This window comes from Genypterus blacodes, unplaced genomic scaffold (genome assembly GCF_046128005.1).
Source record: "Genypterus blacodes isolate CSIRO-AG114 ecotype Tasmania unplaced genomic scaffold, CSIRO-AGI_Gbla_v1 ptg000139l_1, whole genome shotgun sequence".
Lineage (NCBI taxonomy): Eukaryota > Metazoa > Chordata > Actinopteri > Ophidiiformes > Ophidiidae > Genypterus > Genypterus blacodes.
The window spans coordinates 246684-266515 of NW_027466941.1; the positions used below are offsets into that span (position 1 = coordinate 246684).

Consider the following 19832-nt stretch of genomic DNA (forward strand, 5'->3'; position numbering starts at 1 on the left):
GCTGGTCAGAAAGCAAAGCTTCCTCTCCCTTTTACAGTGGGAGGAGAAATGAAACTGTCTGATATCTGCAAGTGAGCAGCGACGCTGTGGGTTCACTCGAGATATTACAGATAAATAAATGACAGAGCAGCACACGGAGGAACAGTTTCAGTCACATACGGGTGAAAAGAGGCATCACCAATGTTTCAAAAAATTGGACTCGTTTCTAAGCAAACTTCAGAACCATGGACAGAGCTTGAAGACCAAATACTCTGACAGCTCTGTCTTGCCGTCACCTCTGCGGACTTTAAACTTAACGCACAAATGGACAGACGAATACTTCATTATATGTTCACCGTTATAGATTTACCGCAATTAAGAATGTATTTTCCTCTGCGAGACCATGGCATCATTAAATGATAAATGCATGCACGTGCATAATTATAAATCCTTTTAAACTAGGTGGGACCAAGCATTATGTTGGAGGTATTATTGTTTATTCAGTTACCTGTAATAACATTATAGAGCGATAACGCCATATATGTTCAAGTTTTTTTTACAATTCAGCTATGGCCTTCGCTAATGTGATGGTTTATAAAATTCTTTAGCACGCAGCATATAACAATTGAAACCATATTAACGCATAGAACATATCACAGGCAAGGGCAAAATATCAGTGCTGTGTTCAGGTCTCAAACACTACATCAGTCACTGCCTAAATTTGAATTTAATTGCCTTGAAAAAATCCATAACCAATGTCCATTGATGAAGAGTATATATCACAGACACACTAAATATATTGAAGCCTCAGAAAAAAAGAACCCGGTGAAGGGTAAAGGAACATAAAATTTGAAAACCACAGGTTGGTGATTCATCTTAGTCGTGCAGTATAGCTGAAAATGACACACAGTACACATTACATTACATTACGATCACTTAGCAGACGCTTTTATCCAAAGCCACTCACATTACATTACCACCCATAAAAGAGGGGGGAGCAATTGAGGGTTTGGTGCCTTGCTCAGGGGCACCTTGGCAGGTACTCGAACCAGCGACCCTCCGGGGGGGTAAAAGCTTTACCCACTGAGCTACTGCCTACACGTCGGCAGAACCTTACTGAACTACTACAACAAATGGTAGGTGATTATGACTTGGAACAAAACTTGATGGTAAACTGGAGCCTACCTCAGGAGACTCATCAGATTGATGAAAAGCTTCAAGAAAGTCAGTGGGACTTTTCCTCAGAGTTTGGTCAGCAGGCAGTGTGTTGTCATTGTAAGAGGACACAAACTTAAAGTCACTGGTTCTAGATCCCGTTGTCAGGTAGGCGTCATAGTTGTAAGCGCTGCGTAAAGTTCCTGTGCCTTCAACCTCTGCGTAATTAGGAGGCAGATAAGCGCTGGGGATGGCCACCGCTCCATCAAACAGCAGTCTGGGCTTTCTCCTGCGACAGAACCTCACGCCCAGGATGATGATAATGAAGGTCAGGAAGAAGGTTGACACACACACCAGTGCTATGATCAGATAGAATGTCAGCTTGGAATTGTTTTCATCATAAGCAATGTCCTTCAGCTCTGGCACCTCAGCCAAGTTATCAGAGATCAGTAAATACATGGTACAGGTGGCAGACAGAGAGGGCTGTCCGTTATCTTTCACTGCCACAATCAGGTTCTGTTTCATGCTGTCAGATTCTGAAATGTCCCTCTGTGTCCTGATCTCTCCGCTGTGGAGACCAATGGTGAAAAGTCCGGCATCAGTGGATTTGACTATATGATAGGACAGCCAGGCGTTCTGTCCAGAGTCTGCGTCCACACCTATGACTTTGGACACCAGGGAGCCTCCGTGTGCAGCTTTGGGGACCAACTCGGTCATGAAGGAGTTTCCCTCAGGGGAGGGGTACAGGATCTGAGGGGAGTTGTCATTCACATCTGCTACGAACACACTGACGCTCACGTTGCTGCTGAGTGGAGGAGAACCGTTGTCTCTGGCCATCACGTGGACTTTAAAGCTCCTGAAGTGTTCATAATCAAAGGACCTCACAGCGTGGATCACCCCTGTGTCTCCGTTCACAGACAGATAGGAGGACACCGGGGCTCCGTTCACCTCAGCAGCTAAGAGAGAATAAATCACTGTGCCGTTTTGTCTCCAGTCTGGATCTCGAGCAGCAACAGAACATAAAGTGGAGCCAGGTTTGTTATTTTCAGTCACGTAGGCGCTGTAGGACTGTTCCTCAAACACAGGTGGGTTGTCATTGACGTCAGCTACAGATAAGTGGACAGTTTTAGAGGAGGACAGAGGTGGAGAGCCCTCATCTGTAGCAGTGATTGTAATGTTGTACTCAGACACAAGTTCACGATCTAGATGAGCCGTGGACACCAGAGAATAATAGTTTTTAATGGAGGGAACCAACTTGAAAGGAACATTTTGCTGAATGGAGCAGCGGACATGTCTGTTACTCTCTGAGTCTTCATCCTGTACATTAATGATGCCCATCTCTGTACCAGGAGACGCGTTCTCTGCTATGGGGTTAGTCAGGGACTTTATATATATGACCGGAGCATTATCATTCACATCTGTAATATCTATTACAACTTTTGCAGTTGATGTTAAACCATATCCATCTTTTGCTTCAATTCGCATTTCATATGTTGTTCCTTCTTCATAATCAATGGGTCCTTTTACTGCTATTACCCCTGTTTGCTTGTTTATACTAAACAATTTTGCAGCCAAATTAGAAATACGGCTGAATTCATAAGATACCGCCCCATTAAGACCCTCATCAACATCAGCAGCACTCACGCTGACGACTGTTGTGTCTAAAGGGCAGTTTTCAGGCACACTGGCTGTGTAGAGAGCCTGGCTAAACACTGGGGCGTTATCATTAGCATCTAGTACAGTGATATGTATGACTGCAGTGCCTGAGCGCTGCGGAGACCCGCCGTCCAGTGCCGTGAGCAATAAAATCATCTCTCTTTGTTCTTCACGATCTAATTCTTTGTACAATTGTAAATCAGCATATTTACCCCCGTCAGAATTCGTATTCACTTTCAGGTCAAAATGGTCGTTTTTCTCCAGTTTGTAACCATTCACGCCGTTTTCCCTGATGTCTGCATCGTTGGCTTCATTTAAAGAAAATCGGGCTCCTTTGAAAGCCGATTCACTAATGTCTATGTTGATTAAATCTTTAGGAAACACGGGCGCGTTATCGTTAATATCCTGGATGTGGAGTGAAATGTGATGCATTTCTAAAGGCCCCTCCAAGATTAAGTCAAACCTGACGATGCAAGAAACCTTTTGCGCACAGAGCTCCTCTCTGTCTATTCTCTCCGCTACGATCAAGTCACCATTACGAGCGTCAATGTCACAGAAGCGCTTTCTCTTCCCTTCAGTGTCGATGCGAGCATTTCGAGAGGAGAGTCTCCCCACCTCAAGTCCAAGATCCTTTGCAATATTTCCAATAACATGTCCGCGTTTCAGCTCCTCCTGGACGGAATAGCTCACTTCTCCCTCAACGGCGTGCAGCATTTGGATCAACAAAACAAAGCCCCAAAACAGGCCGAAAGGGGAAAACCCTTTGTTTCCCATTTGCCCAGAGAATCCTCCACCGCTTACAGAAGAAACGAATCTAGGAACAAACACAGTCCCTGACGCCGTTACTCGGTCAAAACTGTATGACGGCAATCAGATCGAACCTCGACGCGTTTAGTCTAGAGACAAGGAGGTCCAGATTATATGACGACCGTGTAGGTGGGGTGAATTATTCTTGGGCGGGGTAACAGCGACACGACGAGTCCATTTCAATACTTACACATATGACAGGATATAGTTGTGCATAAAGAGCAATGATTTAATATGCAATATCTGCTTCTATAAGAGTAAAAACAAATCAACATAGTAGGGGTGTCTTTAATAAAAGCTATTTAGTATAACAACAACAATTTAATTATTCTTCTTAATTGCAAAGAATTAAACCATGTGAGGGTGAGCTGTCAGGACAGAGTTACATGGGAAACGAGGATAGCATACAAACTCAAATTGAGAAGACCAGGCGGTTCAAATACATGATGAAAATAATACTATTGATATTAATACCAAATGTTCCCTGTCACAGTATAAAAAGAACAAAGATATCATGTTGAGGCTGGGTAATTTTCACGATAGGAAGGGATGTAAACAATATGACTGTTATAAATTCAACAGCAGAACCAAAGATGCCACCCTGAGGTCACTGTGATGCTTGATGAAGCAGCCCCAGTGAAAATACAACTGAGAAAGTTAAAAATGAAACATGACCTTACTTTGACATGAAAAGGTCACTATATTCTCTGTTAATATTTGTAAAATACCTTGTGTATAAACAATTCAGTTCAGCTAACACAAATGTGGAAAATATGGAGAATTCTATGCCTCTAAGTCCATAACTCTTTAAAGGCCTGAAAAGATATGATGTCACTGCTGCAGCCTAATCAAACAGGGCACAAGCTCACCTGGCTCTGCCTTAGCAAAAAAACATGGCAACTAATGGTAAAATTTGAAAGGTTACAAATGATTTTTAACTAATAAAGACACATATTTTAGCAGTTAAGGAGAGGTTTGGTAACAAAGAAGGGCCGTAAAACCAAATTGTGCCCTTTTATTTTCATTTTTAATAATATGTTTTGGCGATTCAATATATAGTTATATCTAGTGGCACAGGTGTCTATTTTAATTATCATCTATGCTGTGTTTCTGTGATGTAAGTTATAAGCACAAAATGAAGCAAGATATAAGCAAGTAACTATTTGAAGGGGTGTTCATACCTCAGGGGATGAATCGGAATCTCCAAACACATCCACAAAGTCAGATGGACTTTTCCTCAGAGTTTGGTCAGCAGGCAGTGTGTTGTCATTGTAAGAGGACACAAACTTAAAGTCACTGGTTCTAGATCCCGTTGTCAGGTAGGCGTCATAGTTGTAAGCGCTGCGTAAAGTTCCTGTGCCATCAACCTCTGCGTAATTAGGAGGCAGATAAGCGCTGGGGATGGCCACCGCTCCATCAAACAACAGTCTGGGCTTTCTCCTGCGACAAAACCTCACACCAAGGATGATGATGATGAAGGTCAGGAAGAAGGTGGACACACACACCAGTGCTATGATCAGATAGAATGTCAGTTTGGAATTGTTCTCATCATAAGAAATGTCCTTCAGCTCTGGAACCTCAGCCAAGTTATCAGAGATCAGTAAATACATGGTACAGGTGGCAGACAGAGAGGGCTGTCCGTTATCTTTCACTGCCACAATCAGGTTCTGTTTCATGCTGTCAGATTCTGAAATGTCTCTCTGTGTCCTGATCTCTCCGCTGTGGAGACCAATGGTGAAAAGTCCCGGATCGGTGGACTTGATTATCTGATAGGACAGCCAGGCATTCTGTCCGGAGTCTGCGTCCACTGCTATGACTTTGGACACCAGAGAGCCTCCGTGTGCAGCTTTGGGGACCAGCTCTGTCATGAAGGAGTTTCCCTCAGGGGAGGGGTACAGGATCTGAGGAGAGTTGTCATTCACGTCCGTTATGAACACACTGACGCTCACGTTGCTGCTAAGTGGAGGAGAACCGTTGTCTCTGGCCATGACTTGGACTTTAAAGCTCCTGAAGTGTTCATAATCAAAGGACCTCACAGCGTGGATCACCCCTGTGTCTCCGTTCACAGACAGATAGGAGGACACCGGGGCTCCGTTCACCTCAGCAGCTAAGAGAGAATAAATCACTGTACCGTTTTGTCTCCAGTCTGGATCTCGGGCAGTAACAGAACATAAAGTGGAGCCAGGTTTGTTATTTTCAGTCACGTAGGTGCTGTAGGACTGTTTCTCAAACACAGGTGGGTTGTCGTTGACATCAGCTACAGATAAGTGGACAGTTTTAGAGGAGGACAGAGGTGGAGAGCCCTCATCTGTAGCAGTGATTGTAATGTTGTACTCAGACACAAGTTCACGGTCCAGATGAGACGTTGATACTAGAGAATAATAGTTTTTAATGGAGGGAACCAACTTGAAAGGAACATTTGGCTGAATGGAGCAGCGAACCTGTCTGTTCTTCTCTGAGTCTCTGTCCTGCACATTAATGATGCCCACCTCTGTACCAGGAGACACATTCTCTGCTATGGGGTTAGTCAGGGACTTTAAATATATCAGTGGAGCGTTGTCATTAATATCACTTACTTCTATCATCACCTTTGCATATGCTGTCAGACCCAAACCATCTTTAGCTTGAACTTCAATTTCAAAAGAACTTCTTTCTTCAAAATCAATCAAGCCAATTACTCTAATCTCTGCAGTTTTATGATCAATAGAAAATACATTTACATCCTCATCTGACACGTGGCCAAAGTCATATGTTACATCTCCATTCACTCCTTCATCTGCGTCAGTTGCACTCACTGTAATCACTACGGTGTTCTGAGGAGAGTTTTCAGGCAGACTGGCTTTGTAGATTTCCTGGCTAAACACTGGCTCGTTGTCATTAGCATCAAGCACAGTGACGTGTATCACTACAGTACCTGATCGCTGAGGAGAACCCCCATCTACAGCTGTGAGGAGCAAATTAATTTCCTTTTGTTTCTCTCGATCGAGTTTGTTGTCCAGTATAAATTCGACTTTCTTACTGTCGGCTGCGAGAATGAAATTGTCGTTCTTTTGCAGGGTGTATCTTTGAACAGAATTCTGGCCTATATCTGCATCATGAGCCTCCTGGATGGAGAAACGGCTACCCTTTTCTGCTGACTCGCGTATTTCCATTTCGATCAAATTATCTTTAAATTGTGGGGAATTGTCGTTGACATCTTGAACATGCAGACTTACATGCTGAAGCTCGAGGGGATTTTCCAACACGAGATCTACCTTTAAAACACACGACGCTTTCTTCCCACACAGATTTTCCCGATCGATTCTCTCCGTCGCTAACAAATCGCCGGTGCTCAGATTCATGTCACAGTACTGTTTACGAGTCCCGTCTGAGTCAACACGAGCCTTTCGAGAGGACAAAGCGCGCAGGTCCAGACCGAGATCCTTGGCTATATTTCCAATAACAGAGCCTCGTTTCAGTTCCTCCGGCACGGAATAACTCAGGTCTCCGTATGCGAGATGCAGCATCTGAATCAAGGAAGCGACGCAAAAGATCGGGCCGAGCGCCGACAATCCTTTGTCTCCCATCCTGAGACAAAAAGCCGTCCCGAGTTCGTAGAAATGATGTAGAGAAGAAAATAATCTAAATCCAAAACAGTGTCAGTAATCCAACATTACACACCGCCGAGGAAACGTCGATGTAACCGGACCTTGAAAAACACGCTAACGTATATGACGGCAGCAGCGGAGGGTGGAGATGTCCGCGCCCAGGTTGTGCTGGTCAACAGCGGCACCTTGAGTCCATTTCTATCTGTACACTGCTGTGTCATGACTTACTCACCACAAAATATCAAAACATAAAAAGGCAATTTCCACTCGCCTTTAGCGTCGATCACAGAAAGATAAAATGACAGTATGCAAACCATACTAATCAGCTCAAGTAAATTACAATTATATTGTGTCAAAGTATAATGAGAATATGCACAAAAATCACACTAGTTCGAATGTAAGCTATAACAGATGGATATCTGGACACGTACAGCAAGGGATTTGTGTTAGTTTTCCTGTTAGTATTGGTATCGGTACCGGAATAAGTATCAGTTTTTGTATTACTGTTAAGATGAGATAAGATAAGATTGTTGTTGTTTAAGTCTCAATAAAGGCAAAAGGGCGCTGCGACAATTACATAGATTGGAACCAGCTGCACTTCAGGTTCAGCTCAGCTTCAGCACCATGGACAGAGACAGATGCAGCAAAGGGGCATAGTTGCACAAAGATACTTACACAGAGACCATAGTGACAAGAGGGAGACACACAATTAAAGACTGTGTAATGTTACAGCCCAAACCTATCAAAGGCCAATACAGAACTGAGAGCTGTGTCTCCACAACAACACTCATGTGGCGCAAATACAAGAGGCCTGACGACATGTATGAGTGATTGCCAGGTAGGACTTAATAATAGCATTTGCACCTTGGCAGCATGTGTGCCTTAAGTAAGAAGAAAACCTACAGGAGCTGAATATATTATTTAGAATGTCACATCAACCACCACCACAGAGGAAACTTCCTCTGAATGCTGTTTATGGCTACAGCTCTGCCAGACTGGTGTACAGAATCTGGGACAACAGAAATAAAGATATACCATGTAAGTAAGACCCCAATAATAAAAACATAAATATGCTCAACCTGACACAGCATTGGCAGATCAAGAATTGGCTTCACTGTCAAAATTGGACACCATGGACAACTACAAGCAATGTAAAGTGAGATCAGTAACACAAACACTCAAAGATCATTGAAAGCAGGTGAAATCAAAGTGTTTATAAAATTGTGAAAATCTCACACAACACCAACATATTAATGTATATGTTTGATGGTTATCAGGGACACATCCTGATCACTAAAGCAAAGTCGCATGAAAGGAAACATAAAATAAGTGTAAAATAAGTTGCTATACAATTATCCCCAAAAAAAGTCACCACCATAAACAGTGTAACCATTCCAACCTGCCATCACAAAACACTTTCAAACAGGTCAGCAAACTGTTCAATGTGCAAGTTAAAATTGGTGTTACAACCTAATTAAAACTATGCAAAATGCATTTTATTCTTCAGTGCAGTGTTGTTGTAATTTAAAATATAAACAACTGCTGTTAAATCACAAGGACAAAGAAGAAAACAAACACCATAGTTAACTCATTAAAGTCCTACCTCTGGAGATGAATCTGAATCTCCAAATGCATCAGCAAAGTCAGAGGGACTTTTCCTCAGAGTTTGGTCAGCAGGCAGTGTGTTGTCATTGTAAGAAGAAACAAACTTAAAGTCGCTGGTTCTAGATCCCGTTGTCAGGTAGGCATCATAGTTATAAGCACTGCGTAAAGTTCCTGTGCCATCAACCTCTGCGTAATTTGGAGGCAGATAAGCACTGGGGATGGCCACCGCTCCATCAAACAACAGTCTGGGCTTTCTCCTGCGACAGAACCTCACACCCAGGATGATGATGATGAAGGTCAGGAAGAAGGTGGACACGCACACCAGTGCTATGATCAGATAGAATGTCAGTTTGGAATTGTTCTCATCATAAGAAATGTCCTTCAGCTCTGGAACCTCAGCCAAGTTATCAGAAATCAGCAAATACATGGTACAGGTGGCAGACAGAGAGGGCTGTCCGTTATCTTTCACTGCCACAATCAGGTTCTGTTTCATGCTGTCAGATTCTGAAATGTCCCTCTGTGTCCTGATCTCTCCGCTGTGAAGACCAATGGTGAAAAGTCCAGGATCAGTGGATTTGACTATATGATAGGACAGCCAGGCGTTCTGTCCAGAGTCTGCGTCCACCGCTATGACTTTGGACACAAGGGAGCCTCCGTGTGCAGCTTTGGGGACCAGCTCGGTCATGAAGGAGTTTCCCTCAGGGGAGGGGTACAGGATCTGAGGGGAGTTGTCATTCACGTCCGTTATGAACACACTGACGCTCACGTTGCTGCTGAGTGGAGGAGAACCGTTGTCTCTGGCCATCACGTGGACTGTAAAGCTCCTGAAGTGTTCATAATCAAAGGACCTCACAGCATGGATCACCCCTGTGTCTCCGTTCACAGACAGATAGGAGGACACCGGGGCTCCGTTCACCTCAGCAGCTAAGAGAGAATAAATCACTGTACCGTTTTGTCTCCAGTCTGGATCTTGAGCAGTAACAGAACATAAAGCGGAGCCAGGTTTGTTATTTTCAGTCACGTAGGCGCTGTAGGACTGTTCCTCAAACACAGGGGGGTTGTCGTTGACGTCAGCTACAGATAAGTGGACAGTTTTAGAGGAGGACAGAGGAGGAGAGCCCTCATCTGTAGCAATGATTGTAATGTTGTACTCAGACACAAGTTCACGGTCCAGAGGACCCGTAGACACCAGAGAATAATAGTTTTTAATGGAGGGAACTAACTTGAAAGGAACATTTGGCTGAATGGAGCAGCGGACCTGTCTGTTCTTCTCTGAGTCTCTGTCCTGCACATTAATGATGCCCACCTCTGTACCAGGAGACACATTCTCTGCTATGGGGTTAGTCAGGGATTTGACAGATATCATAGGCTCATTGTCATTTACATCTGTTACTTCAATCATTAATGTAGCATATGAGGCTAATCCAGGTCCATCTGTTGCACTGATACGAATTTCAAAAGACGACTCTTCTTCAAAATCTATTGGTCCATTAACTTTCACCTCTCCTGTTATTGAATCCAAGCTGAATATTTTATTCTTTTCTGAGAAATGATCCAGTTCATATCTCACTTCACCATTAATTCCCTCGTCAGGATCGTTTGCTTTCACTGTAATTACAGCTGCTCCTATTAGAGAGTTTTCAGGCAGACTGGCTTTATAAAGGGCCTGACTAAACACTGGAGCGTTATCGTTCGCATCCAGCACTGTGACGTGTATCATTACAGTACCTGTTCTCTGAGGAGAACCTCCATCTACAGCTGTGAGGACCATGTTCACTTCCATTTTTTTCTCTCGATCTAATTTATTATCCAGAACCAATTCACATTGTTTTCGCCCACCTGATTGTGTATCGATGTTCAAAATAAAGTATTCGTTTCTTTGTAGCGTGTAGCTTTTGACGCCGTTTTCCCCAATATCGGCATCAAGAGCGTCATCTAATGAAAATCGAGCACCTTTCTCAGTTGATTCGCGTATTTCCAATTTAACCGCGTCCTTCTTAAAGAATGGGGAGTTGTCGTTGATATCTTGTATATGAAGGTTAACGCGGTGCAGCTCCAGTGGGTTTTCCAACACCAGCTCCAGCTTTATAACGCAAGAAGGCTTCATACCACAAAGAGCCTCTCTGTCGATCCTCTGAGACACAATCAAATCTCCGCTATTCTGCTTGATGTCACAGTATCTCTTGCTGCTCCCTTCGGTGTCCACGCGGGGTTTCCGAGACGTCAATCTGCTCACGTCCAGTCCAAGATCCTTGGCGATATTTCCAATCACTGATCCTTGTTTCATTTCTTCTGCAATCGAGTAGCTGATGTCCGCCAGTGTTGGGAGAATCACGGCAAAACAGACGGCGAGGCCCGCTACCGGGAATCCTTTGTATCCCATCTTTGATCCAAGCAGCCGATGCGCAAATGTTCCCGTGACAACAATCCCTCTATATCCAGTAGATACGAAATAATTATGAAGGTGTTCGGTTTTCCCGTTTATATATCCATGCTGGCATTCAGGATGCGTCTTCCATCGTACTGAACGATGTTTGCGCGCTATGCTAGAGATAGAGAGACAAACGAATATAGGTGGAGGCTCTATGTGTCAGTCTGTGGTGAACAGCGACGCACTGAGCATTAAGCAGAAACTGCAAGAGGAGGGAATATGTGGAAAGAGTCCAAGATGAGGAAACAAAGCACAGTTTGCTGTTTTCGCAATAAGGACGTCATGTCATATAACCCAGAATGCTGAAATCACAAAGTCGTTGATTTTATTCTTTTAATTCACTGCTATAGTATCATACTTTGATGAGCTAATGACAATACGTCATAATTCACAGGTGCTCGATCCCATGACTAATACGTTAAAACTCAGAAATTGTTAATGGGAAGGTTTTTTTTTCAAAATCACATGTTATCTCTAACCCATATATGCACTTTTTTAAACCATTAATAATTGGAAACAGTGAAGACTTGGTGTCCGCTTTAATTAACTCAACCCCTGCTAAGAATAAACAACTGCTACTTCAGCAAGTCTAAATTACGACATGTGGCGTTTCAATATTATTTAGACGCACTGTAGGACTTGCACAGCATATCATTTGATTTTAAAGCATTACAGCATACTGACTAATAACAATCTTAGAAGATGACACAGTTTAGATAAATACACGCAACACTCCAGGCGGCCACTTTAGGGTCAAAAACCTTTTCGGGACCACAGATAACGACAATGATTAAACAACAAGCTACAGATGGTAATTATTCAGATATCTGATTCAAAATGTATTGAAAGTTTTCATAATAACAGCAAACAAATTTTCAAAAGGAATATTATTGATGTCCATCAGGCTGGTTATTCATATAATCCCCAGTCTGTTAAATGATCTGCAACATGTACATGAAATTTAGTAACTCACATTTCGCTGAAAGAAAATTCCGAGGGGATAGAGGAGACAGAGAGCCCAACCAAAACAACTTCAATCTAAAAGGCGAAAACGTTTACCTGAATTAGTTTAGGTCAGGGACAACCCGAGATAATGCAGACAAACTTCTTGCTTTATGGTGAATTGAGCAACATACCAAATTGAATTTTAAAATGTGAAATCATGAGGCACAATTAGAGCTCCATAATCACTTACTAAGGAACTAACATACTACAATGATTTCAACCTCACACACACCTCCAAACCTCCAAACTGTTCAGCAAACTCTGTGTTGTTGTAGTTTATACATAAACAGCTACTGTTAAAACACAAGGGCAACGCTGAAAACAGCAGAGTCAACAATTTAAAGTCCTACCTCTGGGGATGAGTCTGACTCTTCAAACGCCACAGCAAAGTCAGAGGGACTTTTCCTCAGAGTTTGGTCAGCAGGCAGTGTGTTGTCATTGTAAGAGGACACAAACTTAAAGTCGCTGGTTCTAGATCCCGTTGTCAGGTAGGCGTCATAGTTGTAAGCGCTGCGCAAAGTTCCTGTGCCGTCAACCTCTGTGTAATTTGGAGGGAGATAAGCACTGGGGATGGCAACCGCTCCATCAAACAACAGTCTGGGCTTTCTCCTGTGACAGAACCTCACACCCAGGATGATGATGATGAAGGTCAGGAAGAAGGTGGACACACACACCAGTGCTATGATCAGATAGAATGTCAGTTTGGAATTGTTCTCATCATAAGAAATGTCCTTCAGCTCTGGCACCTCAGCCAAGTTATCAGAGATCAGTAAATACATGGTACAGGTGGCAGACAGAGAGGGCTGTCCGTTATCTTTCACTGCCACAATCAGATTCTGTTTCATGCTGTCAGATTCTGAAATGTCCCTCTGTGTCCTGATCTCTCCGCTGTGGAGACCGATGGTGAAAAGTCCTGCATCAGTGTATTTGACTATATGATAGGACAGCCAGGCATTCTGTCCAGAGTCTGCGTCCACTGCTATGACTTTGGACACCAGGGAGCCTCCGTGTGCAGCTTTGGGGACCAGCTCGGTCATGAAGGAGTTTCCCTCAGGGGAGGGGTACAGGATCTGAGGGGAGTTGTCATTCACGTCTGCTATGAATACACTGATGCTCACGTTGCTGCTGAGTGGAGGAGAACCGTTGTCTCTGGCCATCACATGGACTTTAAAGCTCCTGAAGTGTTCATAATCAAAGGACCTCACAGCGTGGATCACCCCTGTGTCTCCGTTCACTGACAGATAGGAGGACACCGGGGCTCCGTTCACCTCAGCAGCTAAGAGAGAATAAATCACTGTACCGTTTTGTCTCCAGTCTGGATCTCGAGCAGTAACCGAACATAAAGAGGAGCCAGGTTTGTTATTTTCAGTCACGTAGGCGCTGTAGGACTGTTCCTCAAACACAGGTGGGTTGTCGTTGACGTCAGCTACAGATAAGTGGACAGTCTTAGAGGAGGACAGAGGTGGAGAGCCCTCATCTGTAGCAATGATTGTAATGTTGTACTCTGACACAAGTTCACGGTCCAGATGAGCCGTGGACACCAGAGAATAATAGTTTTTAATGGAGGGAACCAACTTGAAGGGAACATTTGGCTGAATGGAGCAGCGAACCTGTCTGTTCTTCTCTGAGTCTCTGTCCTGCACATTAATGATGCCCACCTCTGTACTAGGAGACACATTCTCTGCTATGGGGTTAGTCAGGGACTTTAAATATATCAGTGGAGCGTTGTCATTTACATCACTTACTTCTATCATCACCTTTGCGTATGCTGTCAGACCTAAACCATCTTTTGCTTGAACTCCAATTTCAAAAGAACTTATTTCCTCATAATCAATCAAGCCAATTATTCTTATTTGCCCTGTTTTATGATCAATAGAAAATACATTTACATCATCATCTGACACGTGGCCAAAGTCATATGTTACATCTCCATTCACTCCTTCATCTGCGTCAGTTGCCCTCACTGTTATCACTACGGTGTTTGGAGGAGAGTTTTCAGCCACACTTGCTCTATAAAGGGCCTGACTAAACACTGGAGCGTTATCATTCGCATCGAGCACAGTGACGTGTATCACTACAGTACCTGATCTCTGAGGAATGCCTCCATCTACAGCTGTGAGGAACAGATTTATCTCTTTTTGTTTCTCTCGATCGAGTTTATTCTCCAGCACAAGTTCAACCGCGTTACCGTCCACAGCGAGAATGAAATTGTCGTTCTTCTGCAGGGTGTATCTTTGAACAGAATTCTGGCCTATATCTGCATCATGAGCCTCCTGGATGGAGAAACGGCTACCCTTTTCTGCTGACTCGCGTATTTCCATTTCGATCAAATTATCTTTAAATTGTGGGGAATTGTCGTTGACATCTTGAACATGCAGACTTACATGCTGAAGCTCGAGGGGATTTTCCAACACGAGATCTACCTTTAAAACACACGACGCTTTCTTCCCACACAGATTTTCCCGATCGATTCTCTCCGTCGCTAACAAATCGCCGGTGCTCAGATTCATGTCACAGTACTGTTTACGAGTCCCGTCTGAGTCAACACGAGCCTTTCGAGAGGACAAAGCGCGCAGGTCCAGACCGAGATCCTTGGCTATATTTCCAATAACAGAGCCTCGTTTCAGTTCCTCCGGCACGGAATAACTCAGGTCTCCGTATGCGAGATGCAGCATCTGAATCAAGGAAGCGACGCAAAAGATCAGGCCGAAAACGGAAAATCCTTTGTCTCCCATCCTGAGACAAAAAGACGTCCCGAGTTTGTACAAATGATGTAGAGAAGACAATAATCCAAATCCAAAACAGAGTCAGTAATCCAACATTACACCGCCGAGGAAACGTCGATTTAACCGATACTTGAAAAACACGCTAACGTATATGACGGCAGCAGCAGAGGGTGGAGATGTCCGCGCCCAGGTTGTGCTGGTCAACAGCGGCACCTTGAGTCCATTTCTATCTGTACACTGCTGTGTCATGACTTACTCACCACAAAATATCAAAACATAAAATGGCAATTTCCATTCGCCTTAAGCGTCGATCACAGTAAGATAAAATGACAGTATGCAAACCACACTAATCAGATCAAGTAAATTACAATTATACTGTGTCAAAGTATGATTAGAATATGCACAAAAAAATGACACGGTTATAACAAACGACTTCGAATTTAAGCTTAAACAGATGAATAAGGACAAAGTCAAGGACAGCAAGTGTTATGTGTTAGTATTCCTATTAGTATTTGTATTGGTATCAGTGTAAGTAACAGTATCATTTTTTGTATTTTTGTCGTTGTTGGTGTTGTTAAAGTCTCAACCTATAAAGGCAATAAGACGCAGGGGCAATTACTTATATTAGAACCAGCTGCTCTCCATTTTCAGCTCAGCTTCAGCACCATGGACAGAGACAGATGCCGCAAAGGAGCATAGTTGCACAAAAATACCTCCACAGAGATTACAGTGACAAGAGTGAGACACAAAATTAAATACTGTGATGTTACACCCTAAACCTATCAAAGGCCAATACACAACTGAGAGCTGTGTCTCCAACAACAACCTACAACAACACTCAAATGGCGCAAATGCAGGAGGCCTGACGACATGTGTAAGTGACTGCCAGGGAGGACTTAATTAGGTCATTTGCACCTTGGCAGCATGTGTGCCTTAAGTAAGAAGAAGACCTACAAGAGCTGAACAAATTATTTAAAATGTCCCATCAGCCACCACTGCAGAAGAAACTTCCTCTGATTGCTGTTCATGGCTACAGCTCTGCCAGACTGGTGTATAATCTGGGACAACAGAAATAAAGATATACCGTGTCAGTAAGACCCCACTAATCAAACCTTCATATGCCCAATCTGACACAGGAATTTCAGATCAAGAATTTGCTTCACTGTCATAATTGGACACAATGGAAAACTACAAGCAATGTAAAGTGAGACCAGTATACATTAACACTCAAAGATCAATGAAACAGGTGAAATCAAGGCAAAATTTTGCAAATCTAATACAAGACCAATATATTAATGTAAATGTTTGATAGATATCAGGGACACATACTGATCACTGAAGCAAAGTCTCATATAAGGAAACATAAAAAAGATGTAACAACAGTTATTATCCAAGCAATTATCCAAAAGTCACCACGATGTTACCATTCCAACCTCGCCACACAAAACACTTTCAAACGTCAAACAGGTCAGCAAACTGTTAAATTTGGACATTAAAATTAGTGTGACAACCTAATTGAAACTATGCCAGGAACAATTCATTCAAAATGCATTTTTATCCCTCAGTGCAGTGCTGTTATTTTAATATAAATAACTGCTGTTAAATCACAAGGATACAGAAGAAAACTAAGTGCATAGTTTACTCATTAAACTCCTACCTCTGGAGATGAGTCTGACTCTCCAAATGCCTCAGCAAAGTCAGATGGACTCTTCCTCAGAGTTTGGTCAGCAGGCAGTGTGTTGTCATTGTAAGAGGACACAAACTTGAAGTCGCTGGTTCTAGATCCCGTTGTCAGGTAGGCATCATAGTTGTAAGCGCTGCGTAAAGTTCCTGTGCCATCAACCTCTGCGTAATTAGGAGGGAGATAAGCACTGGGGATGGCCACCGCTCCATCAAACAACAGTCTTGGCTTTCTCCTGCGACAGAACCTCACACCCAGGATGATGATGATGAAGGTCAGGAAGAAGGTGGACACACACACCAGTGCTATGATCAGATAGAATGTCAGTTTGGAATTGTTCTCATCATAAGAAATGTCCTTCAGCTCTGGCACCTCAGCCAAGTTATCAGAGATCAGTAAATACATGGTACAGGTGGCAGACAGAGAGGGCTGTCCGTTATCTTTCACTGCCACAATCAGGTTCTGTTTCATGCTGTCAGATTCTGAAATGTCTCTCTGTGTCCTGATCTCTCCGCTGTGGAGACCAATGGTGAAAAGTCCCGGATCGCTGGATTTGACTATATGATAGGACAGCCAGGCGTTCTGTCCAGAGTCTGCGTCGACCGCTATGACTTTGGACACCAGAGAGCCTCCGTGTGCAGCTTTGGGGACCAGCTCGGTCATGAAGGAGTTTCCCTCAGGGGAGGGGTACAGGATCTGAGGGCTGTTGTCATTCACGTCCGTTATGAACACACTGATGCTCACGTTGCTGCTGAGTGGAGGAGAACCATTGTCTCTGGCCATCACGTGGACTTTAAAGCTCCTGAAGTGTTCATAATCAAAGGACCTCACAGCGTGGATCACCCCTGTGTCTCCGTTCACAGACAGATAGGAGGACACCGGGGCTCCGTTCAACTCAGCAGCTAAGAGAGAATAAATCACTGTACCGTTTTGTCTCCAGTCTGGATCTCGAGCAGTAACAGAACATAAAGTAGAGCCAGGTTTGTTATTTTCAGTCACGTAGGCGCGGTAGGACTGTTCCACAAACACAGGGGGGTTGTCGTTGACGTCAGCTACAGATAAGTGGACAGTTTTAGAGGAGGACAGAGGTGGAGAGCCCTCATCTGTAGCAGTGATTGTAATGTTGTACTCAGACACAAGTTCACGGTCCAGATGAGCCGTGGACACCAGAGAATAATAGTTTTTAATGGAGGGAACCAACTTGAAAGGAACATTTGGCTGAATGGAGCAGCGGACCTGTCTGTTCTTCTCTGAGTCTCTGTCCTGCACATTAATGATGCCCACCTCTGTCCCAGGAGACACGTTCTCTGCTATGGGGTTAGTCAGGGATTTGACAGATATTACAGGCTCATTATCATTCACATCTGTCACGTCAATCATTAATGTAGCATATGAGGCCAATCCAAGTCCATCTTTTGCACTAATTCGAATTTCATAAGAAGACTCTTCTTCAAAATCTATTGGTCCATTAACCTTCACTTCTCCTGTTGTTGGATCAAGACTGAATATTTTATTCTTTTCAGAGAAATGATCAAGTCCATATCTCACTTCACCATTAATTCCTTCATCAGCATCAAAAGCGCTCACTGCGATCACTACTGTGCCTATAGGAGAGTTTTCTAGCAATCTGGCTTCATAAAGAGCCTGACTAAACACTGGAGCGTTATCGTTCGCATCCAGCACAGTGACGTGTATCACTACAGTACCTGATCTCTGAGGAGAACCTCCATCTACAGCTGTGAGGACCAGATTCACTTCCTGTTGTTTTTCTCGATCCAATTCTATCTCCAAAATCAATTCACATTGTATTCGACTATCTGCGGTTTTTTCAGTATTAAAAGAAAAATAGTCGTTACTTTGTAGCGTGTAGCGTTTGACGTCATTTTCTCCAATATCCGCATCACCAGCTTCATCAAGAGAAAAACGAGCACCTTTAACAGTTGATTCCCTGATTTCCAGTTTCACTGTCTCATCTTTAAAGAATGGGGAGTTGTCGTTGATATCTTGTATATGAAGGTTAACGCGGTGCAGCTCCAGTGGGTTTTCTAACACCAGCTCCAGCTTTATAACGCAGGAAGGCTTCATACCACAAAGAGCCTCTCTGTCGATCCTCTGAGACACAATCAAATCTCCGCTATTCTGCTTGATGTCACAGTATCTCTTGCTGCTCCCTTCGGTGTCCACTCGAGGTTTCCGAGACGTCAATCTGATCACATCCAGTCCAAGATCCTTGGCGATATTTCCAATTACTGATCCTTGTTTCATTTCTTCTGCAATCGAGTAGCTGATGTCCGCCAGTGTTGGGAGAATCACTGCAAAATAGACTGCGAGGCCCGCTACCGGGAATCCTTTGTATCCCATCTTTGATCCAAAAATGCGCAAATCTTTGTGTTATAAAAAATCCCACTATATCCAGTATATACGAAATTATTCTGTAGTCGTTCAAAAATCCGGTTAAAACAGCAGCATTTGCTTTACGATGCGTCTTCCATCGTCCTGAACGATGTTTGCGTGATATGTTAAAGGGACAAACGAATATAGGTGGAGGCTCTATGTGTCAGTGTGTGGTGAACAGCGACGCATTGAGCATTCAGCAGAAACTACAAGAGGAGTGAATATATGGAAGGAGTTCAAGGTGAGGAAACAAAGTTGGTTTGCTGTTCTCGCACATTTGGCATAATTTAATCTGGCACAGAATGCTGAAATAGAAAAATAGTTTTTTTTCCAATCAAAGTCAAATGATCATAATTTGATGAGGTAATGATAATAAATCATGAGTCACAGGAGCGAATTATATTCCATCGCCAACACATATATGCCCAATATAATATGATTACTAATTGAAAATGGTGATGTCATTGTGTAGCGGAGTTACGACACACCATAACACTCTAGATTTTCTTTTCCTTTACTGTCTTGATACAACATGTAACATAGTTCACTCTTCACCCTCTTCTCAAATCACAGTTAGGGATACACGAAATAACAATGTAAACAACAGCAAAATTAAACAAATATGCCCCCTACAAATGTCTTTGCCATCATAAGATGAAAACAGTGACACATGTGCGCACACACAACACTAGATAACAAACAATACAACTCAAATCCATCCCTTACAGTTTCCCCAGAAGAACATCATTACCCACAATGCAGCTCTCCAACCGCGGCAATAAAAGAAAACAGTCGAGAACAACGCG

The 19832-nt window shown here is 43.3% G+C and overlaps 5 protein-coding genes across 5 annotated transcripts; all 5 read right to left on the bottom strand.

The window, feature by feature from the left end:
* Positions 1-216: 216 nt before the first annotated feature.
* LOC143011833 (protocadherin gamma-A11-like) lies at positions 217-3665 on the bottom strand. The gene is made up of 2 exons (XM_076164833.1): positions 1165-3665; positions 217-291 (listed from the first exon to the last, which is right to left on the bottom strand). The coding sequence occupies exons 1-2, from the start codon at positions 3562-3564 to the stop codon at positions 217-219; spliced, it is 2475 nt and encodes an 824-aa protein (XP_076020948.1). The 5' UTR covers positions 3565-3665.
* A 1107-nt stretch (positions 3666-4772) lies between these two features.
* LOC143011834 (protocadherin gamma-A12-like) lies at positions 4773-7176 on the bottom strand. The gene has a single exon (XM_076164834.1). The coding sequence runs from the start codon at positions 7161-7163 to the stop codon at positions 4773-4775; it is 2391 nt and encodes a 796-aa protein (XP_076020949.1). The 5' UTR covers positions 7164-7176.
* Positions 7177-8163: 987 nt separating this feature from the next.
* LOC143011835 (protocadherin gamma-A11-like) lies at positions 8164-11268 on the bottom strand. Its single transcript, XM_076164836.1, has 2 exons — positions 8788-11268; positions 8164-8193 (listed from the first exon to the last, which is right to left on the bottom strand). The coding sequence occupies exons 1-2, from the start codon at positions 11170-11172 to the stop codon at positions 8164-8166; spliced, it is 2415 nt and encodes an 804-aa protein (XP_076020951.1). The 5' UTR covers positions 11173-11268.
* Positions 11269-12563: 1295 nt separating this feature from the next.
* On the bottom strand, positions 12564-14964 carry LOC143011836 (protocadherin gamma-A8-like). Its single transcript, XM_076164837.1, has one exon. It carries the CDS (start codon positions 14958-14960, stop codon positions 12564-12566), a length of 2397 nt encoding a protein of 798 aa, XP_076020952.1. The 5' UTR covers positions 14961-14964.
* Positions 14965-16596: 1632 nt separating this feature from the next.
* LOC143011837 (protocadherin gamma-A11-like) lies at positions 16597-18993 on the bottom strand. The gene has a single exon (XM_076164838.1). The coding sequence runs from the start codon at positions 18991-18993 to the stop codon at positions 16597-16599; it is 2397 nt and encodes a 798-aa protein (XP_076020953.1).
* Between the last annotated feature and the right edge of the window lie 839 nt (positions 18994-19832).